General features: G+C 37.1%; 1 protein-coding gene across 1 annotated transcript in view; it reads right to left on the bottom strand.

The window, feature by feature from the left end:
• Positions 1-10,036, bottom strand: part of LOC123254615 (androgen dependent TFPI regulating protein) — a 106,500-nt gene extending 96,464 nt beyond the window's left edge. Inside the window, exon 1 of the mRNA XM_044683601.1 lies at positions 9,884-10,036. Within this exon, the coding sequence (XP_044539536.1) occupies positions 9,884-10,036 (153 nt within the window). The remainder of the gene's footprint in view (positions 1-9,883) is intronic.
• Positions 10,037-16,556: the final 6,520 nt, after the last annotated feature.

The raw sequence follows: 16,556 nt of genomic DNA, 5'->3' as shown, positions 1-16,556 counted from the left end.
TACATGAGAATTGAAGTCCAGATCTCCTAACTCCAGGTCAACAAAACTCCACCACACTGTCTCCAGAGAATGAATGACATGAGCTTGTATACATATATATTTATGCTCAGTGACTATATAGTGTTGAAAGTTTAATGGGTAGTCCAAGACCCCCAGAGTGAGACCCTGGGCTCACATTGACCAGACTTGATCCTGGAGGCCGATGACCAAAAGGGTCACATTCTCTCAATGGCTCATTGCATTGACCTGGGTTACTTAAAACAAACAAACAAACAAACAAAACAAACAAACAAAAAAAAAACCACCCTCCTTATCTACTCAGAATATAGCTTGGGTGTAGGTTTCCCTTAAAGTTGGGAATTGAGTTTTTAGCTCCCATGTAAGTACTGAAAGTGTCAAATATGTATCAGATTTAGGACAGCATTTATTTCACTCTTACATTGTTATTGTTATCATTTTGTTCAGTCTTGTCTGACTCTTCATGACTTCGTTTGAAATTTTCTTAGCAAGGTTATTGGAGTGGTTTACCACTTCCTTCTCCAGCTCATTTTACAGATTAGGAAACTGATGTTAAATGACTTGCCCAGGGTCCCAGAGATAGCAAGTGTCCGAGACCATATGATTGACTAACCTCATGTTGCCTCTTGTCCCTTTGTCTGAAGCATGCATGCATAATTGGAATCCCACAGGAAAGTGACCTTTCTTAGCACAGGTCTGAGAGTTCCACCTCTAGCCCATTATTAGAGTTTTGCTTTCTATCTGTTGACATAGAAACAAGCTACTTCATAACTACAGAAGGGCAGAATTACAAAAAACGTGGGACCTATTTTATAAATCTGCTTTATACACAATAGTATTCTAGCAACACTCTCTGTCCAAAATTGTATTCAAGATGCATTTTATTTATTTATTTATTTTTATAAAGATATATTTATTGAGAAGATATAGAGCAATCAGAAATGTAAACAAATCCATCCAAATCATAAACATATTCCCCTCTCTACCACATTAGTTTTGAGGACAGTGCACTAAAATTCAAAGTGATCAAAACAACCATTCCTCCCTCCAAAAAATTAATTACTGAGTGTGTCATAGCTTATGCTGAGTTTTTCTCTTTCTTGTAGGACATAATGTTTGCTTCTCAGACAGTCCACTGCTGGACATGATCGAATAGATGACCCCTCAGAGATGATTTCTTCTTACATTTTCTGACATTTTAAATGGGATGCATTTTAAAAAATTATACAACACTATCTCATTGAGAATAAAATAAGGTCAGTCTTATTCTTCATGCATCTGTACTTTCTTAATGCTAGCTTTAAAGCTAGATAAACTCATTATGAGAGAGAATGCAGGGACAGGTTTACTCTCAAGCCCAAACCTCACAAATCTCACGAGAAAAACTTCAATAAAAGATCAGAACGCAAACAAGCCAATAGAGAATATAAAATAATCAAAAAGAAAAAGAAGTAAAACCAAAAAGCAAACTCAAAATAGTACTAGCAAAAGCACAAAGCAAACCCAAAATATTACTTGCAAATATTATAACATGAAAAAAGTGAGCTAATAATGATAGATAAAAGAAAATCAGACAGACCCCATAGTGATCACAGGGAAGAAACATCAAAGTAGCTTAAGAGAGAAAAAAAATATAAGAAGAAATTCAGAATGAGTTTTGGTCAGAAATTAGAGCTCTCAGTGAGGGACCTTAAAAATATAATTAGCAGGTTTGGAAAAAAATGAAGAAATGATGAAAAAATGATCTACAGAAGCTAAAGAGAGAAGAACAGATTTGGAACACAATCCTCTTCTGGCACACAGATTTAAAATGGGAACACTAAATGAGAAAATAAGAATTTAAAATAAGGCAAACAATGGAATAGGGCTTGAGAGTGTTTGAGGAGTCTGAAACCACTCCAACACACAGTGCCTAGTTTGGCTAAAGCTTTCTTGACTTTCCCTCTTTAGGAAGAGGCCTCTCCAACCTCAGAAATCCACATGTTCATTTGTAGTACAAGTGTTACTATGGTGATATGAGTAAGCACAACCTGGGTTGCTTCCTTCTTTCCCAACCACAGTACACCACTTTGGGTGGGAAGGAAACATGCTCCTCAGATTTTCCTATTTTCCTCTTTGTCAATAATTTCATCCTTTCTGAAAACTTGCCAGTCATCACACATGCACGTTGCTTCACTTGCATCTGTCAAGATGCCAACACGCCAACCTCATGTACAGGATGGTGGCATTGTTTTCTGCTGATCATTATCAGTGTTGCTATGTCATAATCATCATCAATGATGAATGTTTATTTAGCACCTCCAGGGGAGCTCCAAGCTGCTGAGGAGAGGGGAGTACCTTGCCAATACAAATACACAGAGGTATAATACCTGAAGTAAAACACTAGTGGATGCCCTACTTCTTGGCTGATTGAAAGTCAGTGTAGTAAAATTTTTGAGTCTAGTGTGAATCAGGATCAGGTTCCTAAAGGAAGAAGATTTTAAGTTTTTATTGACTCCTGGTGCTGGGCAAGAACCTGTCTATTATGACATGACAGAGTGATTAATGCATTGCATCTATTTAGAACATTTTGGAGGGGTAAAAACTGGAAAACTACAATAAAATGACATAAATCAGTGTAGTTTGGTCTATCTTTAGAACAAATGTTGCCATCATTTCGATTTTTCTTGTCAGTCTTTGCCTGTCCAAGGAAAGTAGAGCAAATTGTTTCTTCTCATTCAAAACTTGTTCAATGTCATTTTCCTCTGAATATTTTGCCTTAGTTGTTTCTGTGTCTTCTCTAGTCCTACCTATGGTCAAGGACTCCCTTGAGCCTTTCCTTCTGCCCCTTTCTCATGCTGATCTGAGGAGATGTTCTTCAAAGTTGTTAGCTATCCTTTCATATTATTAATTAATGAACTCACTACCTGGAACACAGCTCAGTTGACATTATTTTTAATAAGGATAGCAATTAAAATGAAAGCTATGGCTAAGGGAAATTTACTATATAGATATACTATATACCTTCCATAAAATCTTGAAACAATATAATCTTAGTCCTGGAAGGGAACTTAGGAGATCATTGATTCCCTCTGTTTCCCTGCCCTTGCAGTACTCTTACCAAACCACTTCAGGAAGATAAGCACATTTTCTTATCTACTAATGTAAAATCTCTAGGAGGGTATTATAGCTCTGGGCTTACATGAATAAGGATCCATCTTGGAGGCTTTTTATAAATCATTGTCTTTGGCTCTTATCCTTGCCCAGAGTTTTCCCTCAGAACATAAGAAATTAGCTTATGTCTAGGTTCCCCAGAAAGAATTTTAAAAGCACTAGGACCCTTTGCAAGCACTCAGAAAACCATTGAACAGGACAAGCTTTATGTAACCAGATAAAAATGCAGATCAGAAAGGACTCTCATCCAAGTCAAAGTTACTCTCATTTTTTTTAGTTGAATTTCTAGCCTTCCTAGAGATCTATGTAGTCTTATGTCAAGGCTTCTTTACAAGGGATAAGACCTCAGGATTGCTAGAGATTTGAACAAACCACCTCTCTAGTGAATCCTACCCACTATGGATGAAGTCGTCCAGATTTATAGTACTATATTAGAATTGAGAAACTCATGTTAGAGCAAAGAATTATGGGTTGATAGATCATCCTTTATGAGGAGCCTACAGAACTTATAATAGAGGGCAAGATCTAAGCTTGCTCCCTTATACTATGGTACTATCTCTTGCAACTCTGACTGGCTCCTGATGGTGCTAGAACTCCTCTATTTGGTCTAAGAACTTGGCATTGTCCAGAGACGCCTCATTTTCTCTCAAGGAGTCTTGGTTCAAGAACCCTACCACTCTGGGATTTAATAGGCTTTCCAACTCAGCTCCATCCTATCTTTCTTGTCTTCAAATACATTTCATCTCACTACAACACCCTTTGGATTCCAGTCATACTCCCCAGCTAGTTGATCTTTACCCATGATGCTCTATGTCCTCTTTCCATGCCTTTGTATGAATTGTCACCCATGCTTGAAATGCTCTCTTTCTCATCTTCTCAGAACCCTTTGCTTACTTCAAGAAAACAGCCAATAGGATTTTGACTTGAAGATAGATATGAAAAGTATGAACCTCAAAAGAAGAGAGTTTGCTGAGTAAAGAAGGTAAAGGGAGAACCTGGAAGTGACAATAGGGAGCCAGAATTATTCCATCTCCCCTACTTCAGCTGGTGAGCTGAGGAGAATGAATAAGGGTACAGCCAGTATTAGACCAGGGAGGCTGTGTCATCACAGGCGGGAGAAGGGGAGCCGGATTTCTGTAATATCTAGTAGATGCAAGGACTGAAGAAGAAAAGATTTAAAATGAAGAGAAGTGTGTTGCCTATGGAACAGGCATTTCGGAGGGCATAGTGAAAGGGGAGGGTGATGTTTGGTTGAAATTTGGGGCAGGATGGTAGAAGGGGTTGAGAATGAGAAATCTGGTGGGGGGTATTAGAAATAGGTTTTGGATGATGATCTTCAGGAGTTCTGAGTCATTGGGATGTGAGGGGGGTATCATTAGATGTGAAAATGTTTATCTCTGAGTGAAGGGTGCTTCTCCTATTCCCAAGGAACTTAGAGATTGGGTAGGAAGTAAATTCAATATGAGATGGATCGTCAGATGGGAGGTCTCACTTTGTAACTCCTCTTCCCTCCAAAAACTGGATATTAGGCAAGAGGAGGGAGCAGTTGGAGACAGAAGTCAAACCTGTACAAGAAGAGAAAGAAGTCTCATTCTCTATCAAATTTCTGCTTCCTTTTCCCTAAAAGGAAGGGTACAGTAGGAAATGGAAGCTTTGAAGTCAAAAGGGTGTATTTGGTCCTCATTGCACTGGAAGCTTTCTGTATCCTAGTTGGGAAAATGGACAGGCAGCAGAAGCTGAAAGTTGCCTTCTACTGTCACATATAGAAGTTATTGCTTTGGGGTGGATGGAAGGTATCAGTGGTCAGAGGAATTCTGGGCTGGTCTCATCTGAGAATATTTGGTTATGAGGTGGTACAAGAAGTAGTAGACTCATAGAATGGGGGAAGTCCTTAGGAGAAAATGGAAGATACCTTCCTCCCCTTCTCATAGCCTTCTCTCAGGAGAAATGCTGGACCAACAGAAGAAGGAAGGATTAGATATTAGGTGTTACAATGGATCAAGAAAAGGGCCTGGAGTCTGAGTTTAAGTCCGGTTTCAGATACTAGCTCTGTCACTAAAAAAGTCATTTAAATGCTTTTTGTCTTAGTTAAAGTAGAGACACACTGAAGAAGAGAATGACAAAATACTCCAGTATCTTTGCAAAGAAAACACCATGTACATGTCCACAGAGTCCCAAAGAGTCAGATGTACCTGAACAATTGAACAACAACAAATGTCCAAAGCAACTTTTTTTTTTTCTTTTAAACCCTTTCTTTCTGCCTTATAAGCAATACTGCGCTTTGATTTCAAGGCAAAAGAGAGGTAGGGGTTAGGCAATGGGTGTCAAATGACTTGCCCAGGATTTATCATCTCTAGCCTTGGCTCTCAATCCACTGGGCTATCTAGCTGCTCCTCCCCCTAATACCAACCTTTAAATGTATTATCCTATTATAATCATCTATGGAAGGAATTTAAATAGAGGACAGAAAAGAGACATGAGCAGTCCTTTTGGAGACACATACATTAAGAGTTTGGGTAAAGTTAAGAGTTCGGGTAAAGAATGAGAAGCTAGAAAAGGAGACAGAGAATTGGTTAGGGTTGTAGAAAGAAAAGAAAGAGACTATGGTATCATTGAATCAGAAAAAAAGATATAATATCTTCTGATGATTATCAATGATTTTCAACTCTAACTGCAAAAAGGCAAAAGATGAGGGCTACAAAAGAAAAAAGATGAAAAGAGTTGGGGATTAGGGTGTCATTTGTACTTGGAGCACCATGTTAGATAGTGGCATTTTATATGGACATTTTTTAAAAGAAGATTTCAATAGAGTTGTAATGTGTACAACAGATTATATGGGTTTGAGGACACCATGTAGCGGACTTTAAGAGTAGAAAATTTTTAGAGAGTTTAGAAATGAAGAAGAAAAGAGAAACAATAATAACTGAAATAGCAGGGTGAAAGGAAAGCTTTTATAGCATAGTTACAGTTTAAATATGTTGGAAGACTCATGTGAAGGAGAAATTGAAGATGTATGAGAGTGCTGAATACTGCTGACTATCTTGCTGATCTTGCTCATTCTCAGAGCCATGATGAATTGCCTGAGGGCTAGTATCACTCCCCCATCTCCATGAGGTATCTTTTGTGTTTCCTCCTAGAAAGGAAATTAAGCTCCCCTATGTCTACCCCAATACCAAAATACTTATAAGTAACCTTAATGTAAAAAGACGCTGCTAGAAGATGGCTAATGAGGTTGACTTTCGCCAATGCCAAATGATTTAAAGGCCAACAAGACATTTCAATCACTCTAGTAATGCTGCATGACTGTTGCTGCTGACAGCATAGATCAATAAATTCTTCATTGAGTGGCTTGGAATAATTTCAAATCAAGCATGTAAAAGGTACTCTATTAGATGGTATGGTTCAATTATATATATGTATATACATATATATTTTGCATATATACATATAAATATACATTCTATGTGCACATGTGTATGCATATAATGTGCATTATATATGCACATGTACATACACATGCATATGTTTTGTATCTATATGAATATGTGTGCCTATGTATATATGTATACAGGTACATAGACAAACAGACAGATGGATAGATAGATAGATAGATAGATAGATAGATAGATAGATAGATAGAATATATATGTGAAAACCTAGACTCATTTGTTCCATTTGAAAATTTGGTTGTAAATTTACCAGCTTGAGAATATTTTGCTGTTATTCACTGTAGAACTAGAAGAGTTCATTCTACAAATTTGATTTTAATAGATTTTTTTTTAGATTTTCCCTTAAACCTATTGTTGACAATGCCTTTTCCAATGCCACCCTGCAGGCCTGGTTTCCCTCTTTAGATCAATACCCCAGGTCCTCCTGGCCAACCTCTTTTTTATCATTTTCCCATTTCTTCTTTTCAGATATCAACTTTTTTGTTCTGTGAAACTCATAACTAAGGTGACTAACATGGTTCAGCAGCACATCTGATTCCTTTGTGCCTCTCTTGGTCAATGACAAAATTCCCCAACAGAATGCTGCTTCTGACTATCATGCTGACAGCCTTGCTATTGCTAGAAACACAACTTGTCTGAGATGGGATACTGCTCTCCCAATTCCTCAGTCTCCTCTGTGGACCAAGTAATGGCTTCTCTAGGCTGTGAGTCCCAGGAGACTTTATAATCTTGTTTCCCTTTGCCTTCTTGGGCACCCTGGCATTCCAGGCCCAAGAGAGACCCCAGATTGCAATCTCTTCTTGCCTCAATTAAAGATCCTTTATTATTACTATTCTGGTAGTTTTCTTTCATTCAAGTTGATGAGAAAAGGAGCCTGATTGGCAAGGCCAAGTTCTGGAGGAGATGGGAGAGAATAGTTTTGAGATATAGAAACGAAAATGGGGAGCTGAAGGACCTCATTAATTGGCTTCAATCTGTTCAGTTCCTTGAGGGTAAGGACCTATTCCTTACATTTTTATCACTATTCTTGAATACACATAATGTTCAATAATGTTTAATAGATAGTTGTCAAATAGTTGAGGATGAAAAAGCCAGACAATGGTAAATTATTATCAAGTGTTTGATTGTGTAATGCACAATAATAAGAAGATGCCATTTTCTTGCTAGAATTTTCCCATTGAACAGATAGGGTGGAGTCATATGAAGACTTAGATGACTAGAGTTTGGATTTGATCCAGTAGACAGCAGGGAGCCCCTGTTGGTCCTTGAGCAAGGAAATGGCAAGACTAAAGCAGTTGAAGGATCATAATAGATGAGGTTAGCCTCAATATGTGGGATAGGTTGGAACAGAGAGGGAGTGGAGACAAAGAGACTTGTATGGAGCCTAATGCAATAGGTGTGACCTAATGAGGGGTGGGACCTCAGGATTGGAGCCAGCCAAATGGACTTGGGTGGTGCTACTGGGAATAGAGTAAAAGAAATAAAGCAGTTGGAGACATTTGAAAGAAACAATAGGATTTCCTGACTGATTGGATAAGAGAAGGGGAAAGAGCAATACCAGAGCACTGTGGCTCAACTAATAGAAAAGAGAAAGAAGTTGGTACAGTGACCTGGTTAGGGGTTTTAAAAATAAATTTGGGTTTTGATATGATGGCTTTGAATTAATGGAGAGAACTTCAAACTAGAGCTAGAATTAAACAGCTCCAGTCATAGCCCCCAAACATATCCCTCCCTCCATCTTCTACTCCCCATTCTCAAAAATACAACATGACAGATGCATGATGCTTAGTTTTCTACTGTGTGTTGCTGTAGTTTTATAAAAACAATGTGGTGGTTTTTTTTTAGCAAATTCTGTGATTAAATCAAGCAGCAGCTTTGCTATTTACAAACACATTGCAGCTGCATTCAAAATGCAATCTGCCATCATGAATCCAAAGGACTCTCCTCATCCAAGACAAATCCTGCAAATTGGGACTGGGAGAATGAGACATCACCTCTAGGGCCTTTAGATCAGAAGCCCTCCTGCCTCCTTCTCTTACAATTTTTGTGCTTCATTTTCTCTGGCAAAACAGAACTTTCAGAAAACTTTTCTTTTCTAAATTTGAAGCATGATTAACTAAGGCTCTAAACTTTGTTCACATGACCCAAACCAAGAAAGCCATCAACCTAGTTGTAGGCTCTTTATCAGAGCCAGTTCCAGAATTCCTTGCCATGCAGTAGTCCAGAGAATAAGCCTTTATTCAGCCAGGGACTGTGCTAAGCTCTTCATGAATATTATCTCATTTGATACTTAGAACACCCTTGTGAGGTGGGTGCTATTTTTATCTCTATTTTACAGGTGTGTGAACTGAGGCAGTCAAAAGTTAAGTAACTTTCCCAGGCTTACACAGCTAGTACATCTCTGAGGCTGAATTTGAACCCTCATTTTCTTGACTCTGGGCCCAGGTTTCTATCCACTGTGCCACCTAGATGCTTAAATTTTTACCAAACCTGCCAAGTATTCCCCGCCATGATTTCTTTGTATTTTTTCTTCCTGTTTTAAAATGTATGCCCTCTTCAAAGCATGTTTAATATATCTCGTCATTTCATTCATGGTTCAATCTTCAGGATACTTTCTGTATATCCAAAAGAGTTTGAAAGACAAAAGAAGGGGCACTGTCATGTGAATAATTTTCACATATATACTTTGAAAAACTATTTTTGTTGTTGTTGTTCCCTTTCGGTTAGAAACCAAGACTATAAAAATGGAAGTGGGAGCTGAATTTGCCAAAGTGTGCTTGCTGTTTCCAAGGTAAATCTGCTATTCTCTGCATGCTGAAAAATGGCATGCTTCCTCCATTCAAAATTACACTTCCTACACAACATACGTTGTCCTTATCACCAACTTCCTCGGTACCCTGGAAAAGCTAAAAAGCTTCCTGCCCAGAGTGAAAGTCCTTTCTGCACAGTGGGTGAGATCAGTGATGTCTAATTTTTTTCATTGAGATCATCAGAGAAGAATTTCTGGGTCAGAGTCCTTTCAGAAGACCTCTTGACATTTGGCTTGCCCAGACACCCTACAGATATTACCCCAAATGAGTTACTTGCAGCAAATTGTTTAGGAAAGCAGAATGCCAAAAATCTCAAGCAACGAAAAGGAGGAATACTTAAATAATGGAACTTTTTTTCTTCTTCTAAGAACAAAAGTTTTCTGTCTGGAGGCACAGATGGTAGAAAAGCAAATAGACAGATTGTTCCCTGGTGCGGCACAGACTTAGACTTACCAGATTCAGCACTGTCAAGTATCTCCACTGGCCTCCATACTGTATCTCTTTTGGTAATTGCTGCTTTGATATCAGGATGGGGAGATAAAAGTTGATGAAAATATACCAGCCCCAAACAAGAAAGTGGTATATGCACACAAATGATCTTGCCATGGCTTAGCTCAGACCAAAGCCCCGAAAGCAGTTTTTCTGCTCATTCAACCACCCAGCAATTGAATCTCTTCACCCTGGTCACTGCTCAATAAAATCACCATCTCCACCCACTCCCCTGGAAAGTGAATTTCAACACTCTTGAACTTTGCTTCCTCTTCCAGTCTTCTTTCATAATAAATGTGGGAGACAGGTTTGCAGGGCTTTAGATGGTCAGCATGTAAGTCCATTCATAAATTTTGACAGTTTTAGGCTTATATAAATTATGTTTTGTTTTTTTCTTCTAGACGGGGAGGAATTCTTGAAAGTCTCGGCAATAACCAAACTTCCCACTAGTTAGCTGATTGGGAGGAGAAGAGAGGAAGCCTATTCACCAGCCTCCTTATCAAAACATGATATTGTCATCCATACTACAGTGACAGACTTCATCAGGTTTTGTTTTTCATCTGCACTGTCCAGAGACAAAGAAAAGAAAAAGAAGATAAAAGAAATATTTATCAGTCCATTCACTAAACAGAAGAGTAAGAGGATAAAGATGAGGGTAGAGGTCAGGCACAGAAAGGAGGCTTTATCTGAGAATACTTTGACCTGCCTAGACAAGAATAACCAATAGTTATTATAGTTATTATAGATTTGCACAATTAGCTTGGGAAATTATGGGAGCCTCCAGGTTATTTGAGAGGTGAAATTTATATGCAAATTCCATGTCTTATCAAGTCTATCAAATATTTATTAAACATCTACTTTGTGCCAAACATTGTTGGCTACTGGGGATACAAAGCAAAAAAATGAAACTGTCCACATCTTCAAAGAATTTAAATTTCATCAGAGTAGACATGTAACATATCATTATATACAAGAAAAATGCAAGGCAAAAAAATATTGGGGTGGGGGGCAATAGTTGTTTATGGCTATATACTATAAATTTTCCAGGTCTTTATTTCCTCATCTGCAAAGTAAGAGGGAGGGATAAGATTGGTCACTAAAGGTCATGCTTTGACTACTTTGTACTATAGATGAGGGTCTGTTTCCTCATTTATAACTAGATGGCCTCTTTAGTCCTTTCCAGGTCTAAATCTAACCTAATTACTGCTGATGTCAAAATGGAGCTAATTACTCTCTCCTTCTCCCTCCTTCTCCCACCAAGAGGTTTCTGGTAGGAGCAATATCCTAATCCCTTCCCCTATATAATTTAGGCTAGGTTTTTTTTTTCTCTCTCTTAAGGTATTGTAGCCATCCTTGAGATATGATTGGTTCATTGGGAAATGTCCATCATTAAGTCACTATTAAGTCACAAATGTTCAGTAAAAAAAAAAAAAAAAAAAAAAAAAAAAAAAAAAAAAAGCCTAAAGCCTAAGAAACAGCTAAGAGTTTGAAACTATGCCTTACTCTCAGTTAGACCAGTGTATGTGTTGGCTGCCATGTATACTTCTGTTGGGCATTTCTGTCACAGGAAGCCAAAAGAGAGGCTTGAAAAGTCTTGAAATGCTCAGCATATGGGAAGAGAAAGGCCTGGAAGATGGAATCATTCCCTTTAAAGTCTCCTGAGTGGATGGCTCTTCCTGGCCCTATGGTCAATCCTTTCTGAGGCTGTTTGATTATAGCCCTTGTCCCTATCTTGCTACTACATCATCCCAAAGTGCCAAGCCCTTCAGTACTGAGATCAAACACAGCTAGGGCAATATGGCACCAGAGCCATCCAGCTGTAACCTTAACACATATGACACTAAAGATGTTCAACTCCAGGCATGCTCCATGAGTCCATGATCTGGGATTGAACAGGGATTCCTTTAATTACACTCATTACACTAAGAGTCTATGACTCTAAGGGAGTAGTTGAGTAATCACATCATCTAGTTCATTCCTGTTCAACCTTGGGCAGTGATTTATTTAGGTCTGGTTAATTGAACTCATCAAAGACAGTGAAGTGTATCTATGTATGTGTGTGTTTGTGTTTTACTATTTTCTTTTGACATTTTTCTTCTTTTTTCTCATTTGCTTTTGATGTTAATATTGTATTAGTCATTGTTCTATTCTTTCAATCTAAAGACCTTTTACTTAGCAAAGAAACATCTGAATCTAGGCATTATCAAATCTGAATTTAACTCTTTTCATCATCATGACCAGGTGCCTCACCTTCTCTTGATAGAATAATTAAAAACAAAAGAAAAGGTTTTTTGCCCTTGATTTCCACATTGTTTTTAGCTCATTCTGAGCTGTAGTGTTCCTGACACTATTCTCATAGGACTGTGACACACTTTTGCATTTATTCTCAATTACATGCCCTTCTTTTCCTTTTCTATATATGCGTTTTTAAAAACCCAAGTGAATCAAAAAGTTTCCTGTGTATTCACATGAATCTTCCTGGAACTTCCTCCTTTTCTTCTCCATGGAAATTGCTTCCTTTTGCACCTTTAGACTTTTGTCAGAGAGTCATTGAGAGTTTTTCATACAACTTGAGTTGACTTTTCTGGTAGAATTGGTTCACCTTTGCTGATTTTGAATGCTTTGGAATATGATCCTAAAATCAGGGTCATGATGAACTATACCACACTTGCCTCTCCTCTATTTTAGATTCTGAGATAGTATATTAATTCCCCTAAATTCCAGATTCCCTAGAGGTTCAAAGCTACTTCAGCAAGTAGTTGTATTTGTTGGTGAAATTTAATTCCAGTATAACAATTCCCCTACTTTGTTCCTTCGCCATTTTTGTTTATTTATTTGTTATATTATGTCCCCAGGTATCTCCCTTCTTCCTTTCCCTCACTAAATTCTCATTCACATATGAGAAGCACACAACTTGACCTTAGTTAATTCTTTACAATTGGTCTTTCAGGTTTATCTTTTTATGTTTCTTCTAATTTTTATAGATCAAATATTCTATTAAATTCTGGTCTTTTCTTCAAGAATATCTGAAAGTCTTTTATTTAATTAAATAGCCATTTTCCCCTGGCATGATTATGCTCAGTGTTGTTGGATAGGTTATGCTTGATGTAAATCCAGTTCTTTTGCTCTTCAATATAATGTATTCTACATCATTTGTTATTTTAATTCAAAGTTACTATGTCTTATGTTATCCTGACTTTAGCTCTATAGTATTTAAATTCACTTTCTGAAGGATGAAATCTTCAAGGGAAGTTAAGGAATTACTAGCTTTTCTTGCTTTTGGCAGAAAAAGAATTCCAGCAAATGTTTGGATAATGAAGTCCCCCATCACAACTATATCATGCCACATTGCTATGTTTGCTCTGTGTTTCCCAAACTCTTTCTCTCTTTCGTCCATCTGTACAGGTGGTCTCATATAGTTAGATGCCAGTATTGTTTTGTCACTGCCTCTTTTGATGAACGTCTAATTGTTTTTTGTCATGCTTCCCACCCCAAATAGTTTTTCTTGAATTTCCTTACAGGAGCATATCTGCTTCTCTGAAGACATTCTCCCTATTCCTTTTTTGGGGAAAAAAGCCCTTTTCAAGTGATACTTTGTTCATGAGTTCATTTCTCTTTATCTTTATGACACCTTGGTGTCATTATGATTTTTTCGTTATGATTTCTAATACATCTTGCTTGTTACCCATATAGTATATATATATATATATTATATACCCATATATATTATATGAATTTCTGAGTAGCTTCCTTGCTATTATTTTCCTTATATTATAGCCATTCTTTGTGATATATAAGTTGGTTCACATTTAGCTATTTTCTTCCTCTCTCCTTTTTCATTTTAAATTCTTTTTTATTAGATTCTCAGAATTCTAGGCAAATAGATTTTTTTTAAAACTCTTAACCTTCCATCTTAGAATCAATACTGTGTATTGGTTCTAAGGTAGAAGAGTAGTAAGGTCTAGGAAATGGGGGTCAAGTGATTTGCCCAGGGTCATACAGCTAGGAATTGTCTGATGCCAGATTTGAACCTAGGACCTCACATCATGAGGCCTGGCTCTCAATCCACTGAGCTACTCAACTGCACCCCCAGACAAATACATTTTGTAACATATTCTCTTAGGTAGATTCTATCCCTGGCCAGAAGTCTATCATTTCTAGATTTTAAGCTTTTAGAAATCCGAATCCCAATTTAAGACACCATCTTTTTAACCAGCTCTTGCCTTTCCAAACTTGCTTTTGTATTTGAAGTCTTTCCCTTTGGTCAACAGAAATGATGAAAATATAACCTATGTTCCTCAGTTCTTCAATTTTTCTGCCTTAGACTTCATAATCCTCAACCATGCTTTTGAGATTTCTTTTGAAAATATCATTTACTTGCACATGAATCACCAGAACTGAATCATAGTTATCTATTGCAGTTGAAGAAACTCCATGAAGGAACTCCCTAGGAAGGCAACAGAACTCTGTTGCTATTATTAGTTGGAAAGACAGCTGTCTCAGTACCACCTAGAAGTCAGTCAACAAGAATTTGAGAAAAACAAACTGAGTAATAGAAATAAGTGAGACATAGTAGATCATTATGGAAATATATTTTGAATGATAATACATGTATAACCCAGAAATTAAAAAAAATATTTCCTGTCTTCAAAGAGCTCACATTCTAATATGGGAGACAAAATGCAAGCCACTATGTGCAGACAAGATAAACATTAGGTAGTGACTAAATACCACTATGTATCTCTTCTCTCATCCTTAATGGATGATCCTTATCTGACTTCTCTGGATCTACATTATCCAATTCCATCTTATAGAGTAAGTTTTCCCTCTTCCTCTAATTGCTATGGACTTCCTTATGCCCCCACCAATAATTTGTATTTATTTTGAAAGGTATTGCCATACTTATAGGTATATAGGCTCTGTCTCCTCCCACACCTTGTAGAATGTAAAATCTCGTAGGCAGAATTATTTTATTTTTTCTTTGTATTCTTAGAGCCTAGCATAGTTTTTGGCACTCATATAGTAGGTTCTTAAATCCTTTTTGACTAATTAGTTCTTGATGGAAAAATGATTGCTACTTCTTCAGAAGGTTCAACTCTCTCCTCTTTAATAAGAACATTATATCTAGTTTTTAGTTCCAAATATTTAGTACTCCTTTCTTTCATCTGGGCATTATAATTTTTTAAATCTCCTGACACAGGTTAGGATTTCCTTCTTCCATCTTCAAAACAGTTCTCTTTTATTTTACATGAGAAATCTTTTGATCATTTTTTCACCTTCATAACTTAGAGATTAGAGAAATGTTCTTTAAGTCACTTGTAGAAGTCACATTTGTTTTATGGGAATATGCTGGGCTAGTTTCTCTTTAAAAGGGCAGGGAGCCTCTTCTTGGCATCTGACTGGTTCAAGGGATTAGGATTTGAAACTTGGTCATGGTTTCCTGGATGCCAGAGGTATAAAAAGCCAAGCCTATGGGGAGTTATGGTTCTTCAAGATTGACAGAACCCCCTACTGCCAAAAAAATCAATAAATCTTTCTTATTCTTTGATGTTGCCATAACAAATATTAAGGTAGAGGAGAGAGTAGTAAACATAGCCTCTTAAAATCACTTGTTGTTAAGTAAAATTCTCATTGACTTTTGTATGATCCAGGAGATTTTCATTGTATTCTAATCCAAATCTTAAATCATTAGGCTGACACTTACTAAGGAGTCAGACTGGCCTGAACTTTGAGCACAGAGAACAATTACTAAGCTGTGGGAGAAAAATAAAGCTAGCTCTCTCTATAGAATATTTTTCTCTAAAAAGTTATCATATTTCCTTTACTTTCTTAAAAGATGTTTAATTAATGTTTTCAGTTTCCTTTATTATCAATTGTCCTAAGTATTTCTCCTCCTCTCCTTCCCACAAAACCATTCCATTTAACAAATAGTATTTTTTAGAAAGAAAAAAACCGGACAAGTGACCAATAACATTGAAAAAGTCTGAAAACACGGGCAATGTATAATACCTTGGGACCTCCTCTATTCACAAAGAGAAAGATTAGGGCCATCCTCTCTTCTTATGCTTCTTCATTCAAGTCTTGTTTGATCTCTATTATTCTGTACATTTATTTTTGAGCGTTGGCTGTGTAGTTTTACTTTTACATGGAAGATTTATACATATTTACATTGTAGTTTTACATTTATATTTACATTGTTGTAAGGTACAAAAATTGATTTATTGATTCATGATCTATACATAGTTTATTTCCAATCAGTATCACTCAGTTTAGTGTGATGATATAACTAATTATTCAACATACCCATATTCACATGTCATCAATAAGTTTGATCATGTAGATTTTGTCCCAGATCATCTTCATATCATATTAGAGAAATATCATGTACTTGGGGGCCATAAGAAGCAGGATTAAGACTGTATACTGAGACAGCTAGGTAGCTTAGGGATAGAGAGCCAGGCCTGGAGATGGGAAGACCTGGGTTCAAATCTGGTTCCAGATATTTCTTAGTTGTGTGATCCTGGGCAAGTTACTTAAACCTAATTGCCTAGTCCTTACTACTCTTCTGCCTTAGAAATAATACTTAATATTGGTTCTAAGACAGAAGATGAGGGTTAAAAAAAAGATTACATAGTAA

Source organism: Gracilinanus agilis, chromosome 1 (assembly GCF_016433145.1).
Source record: "Gracilinanus agilis isolate LMUSP501 chromosome 1, AgileGrace, whole genome shotgun sequence".
Taxonomy (NCBI): domain Eukaryota; kingdom Metazoa; phylum Chordata; class Mammalia; order Didelphimorphia; family Didelphidae; genus Gracilinanus; species Gracilinanus agilis.
This window is presented reverse-complemented; position numbering and strand designations above follow the sequence as displayed.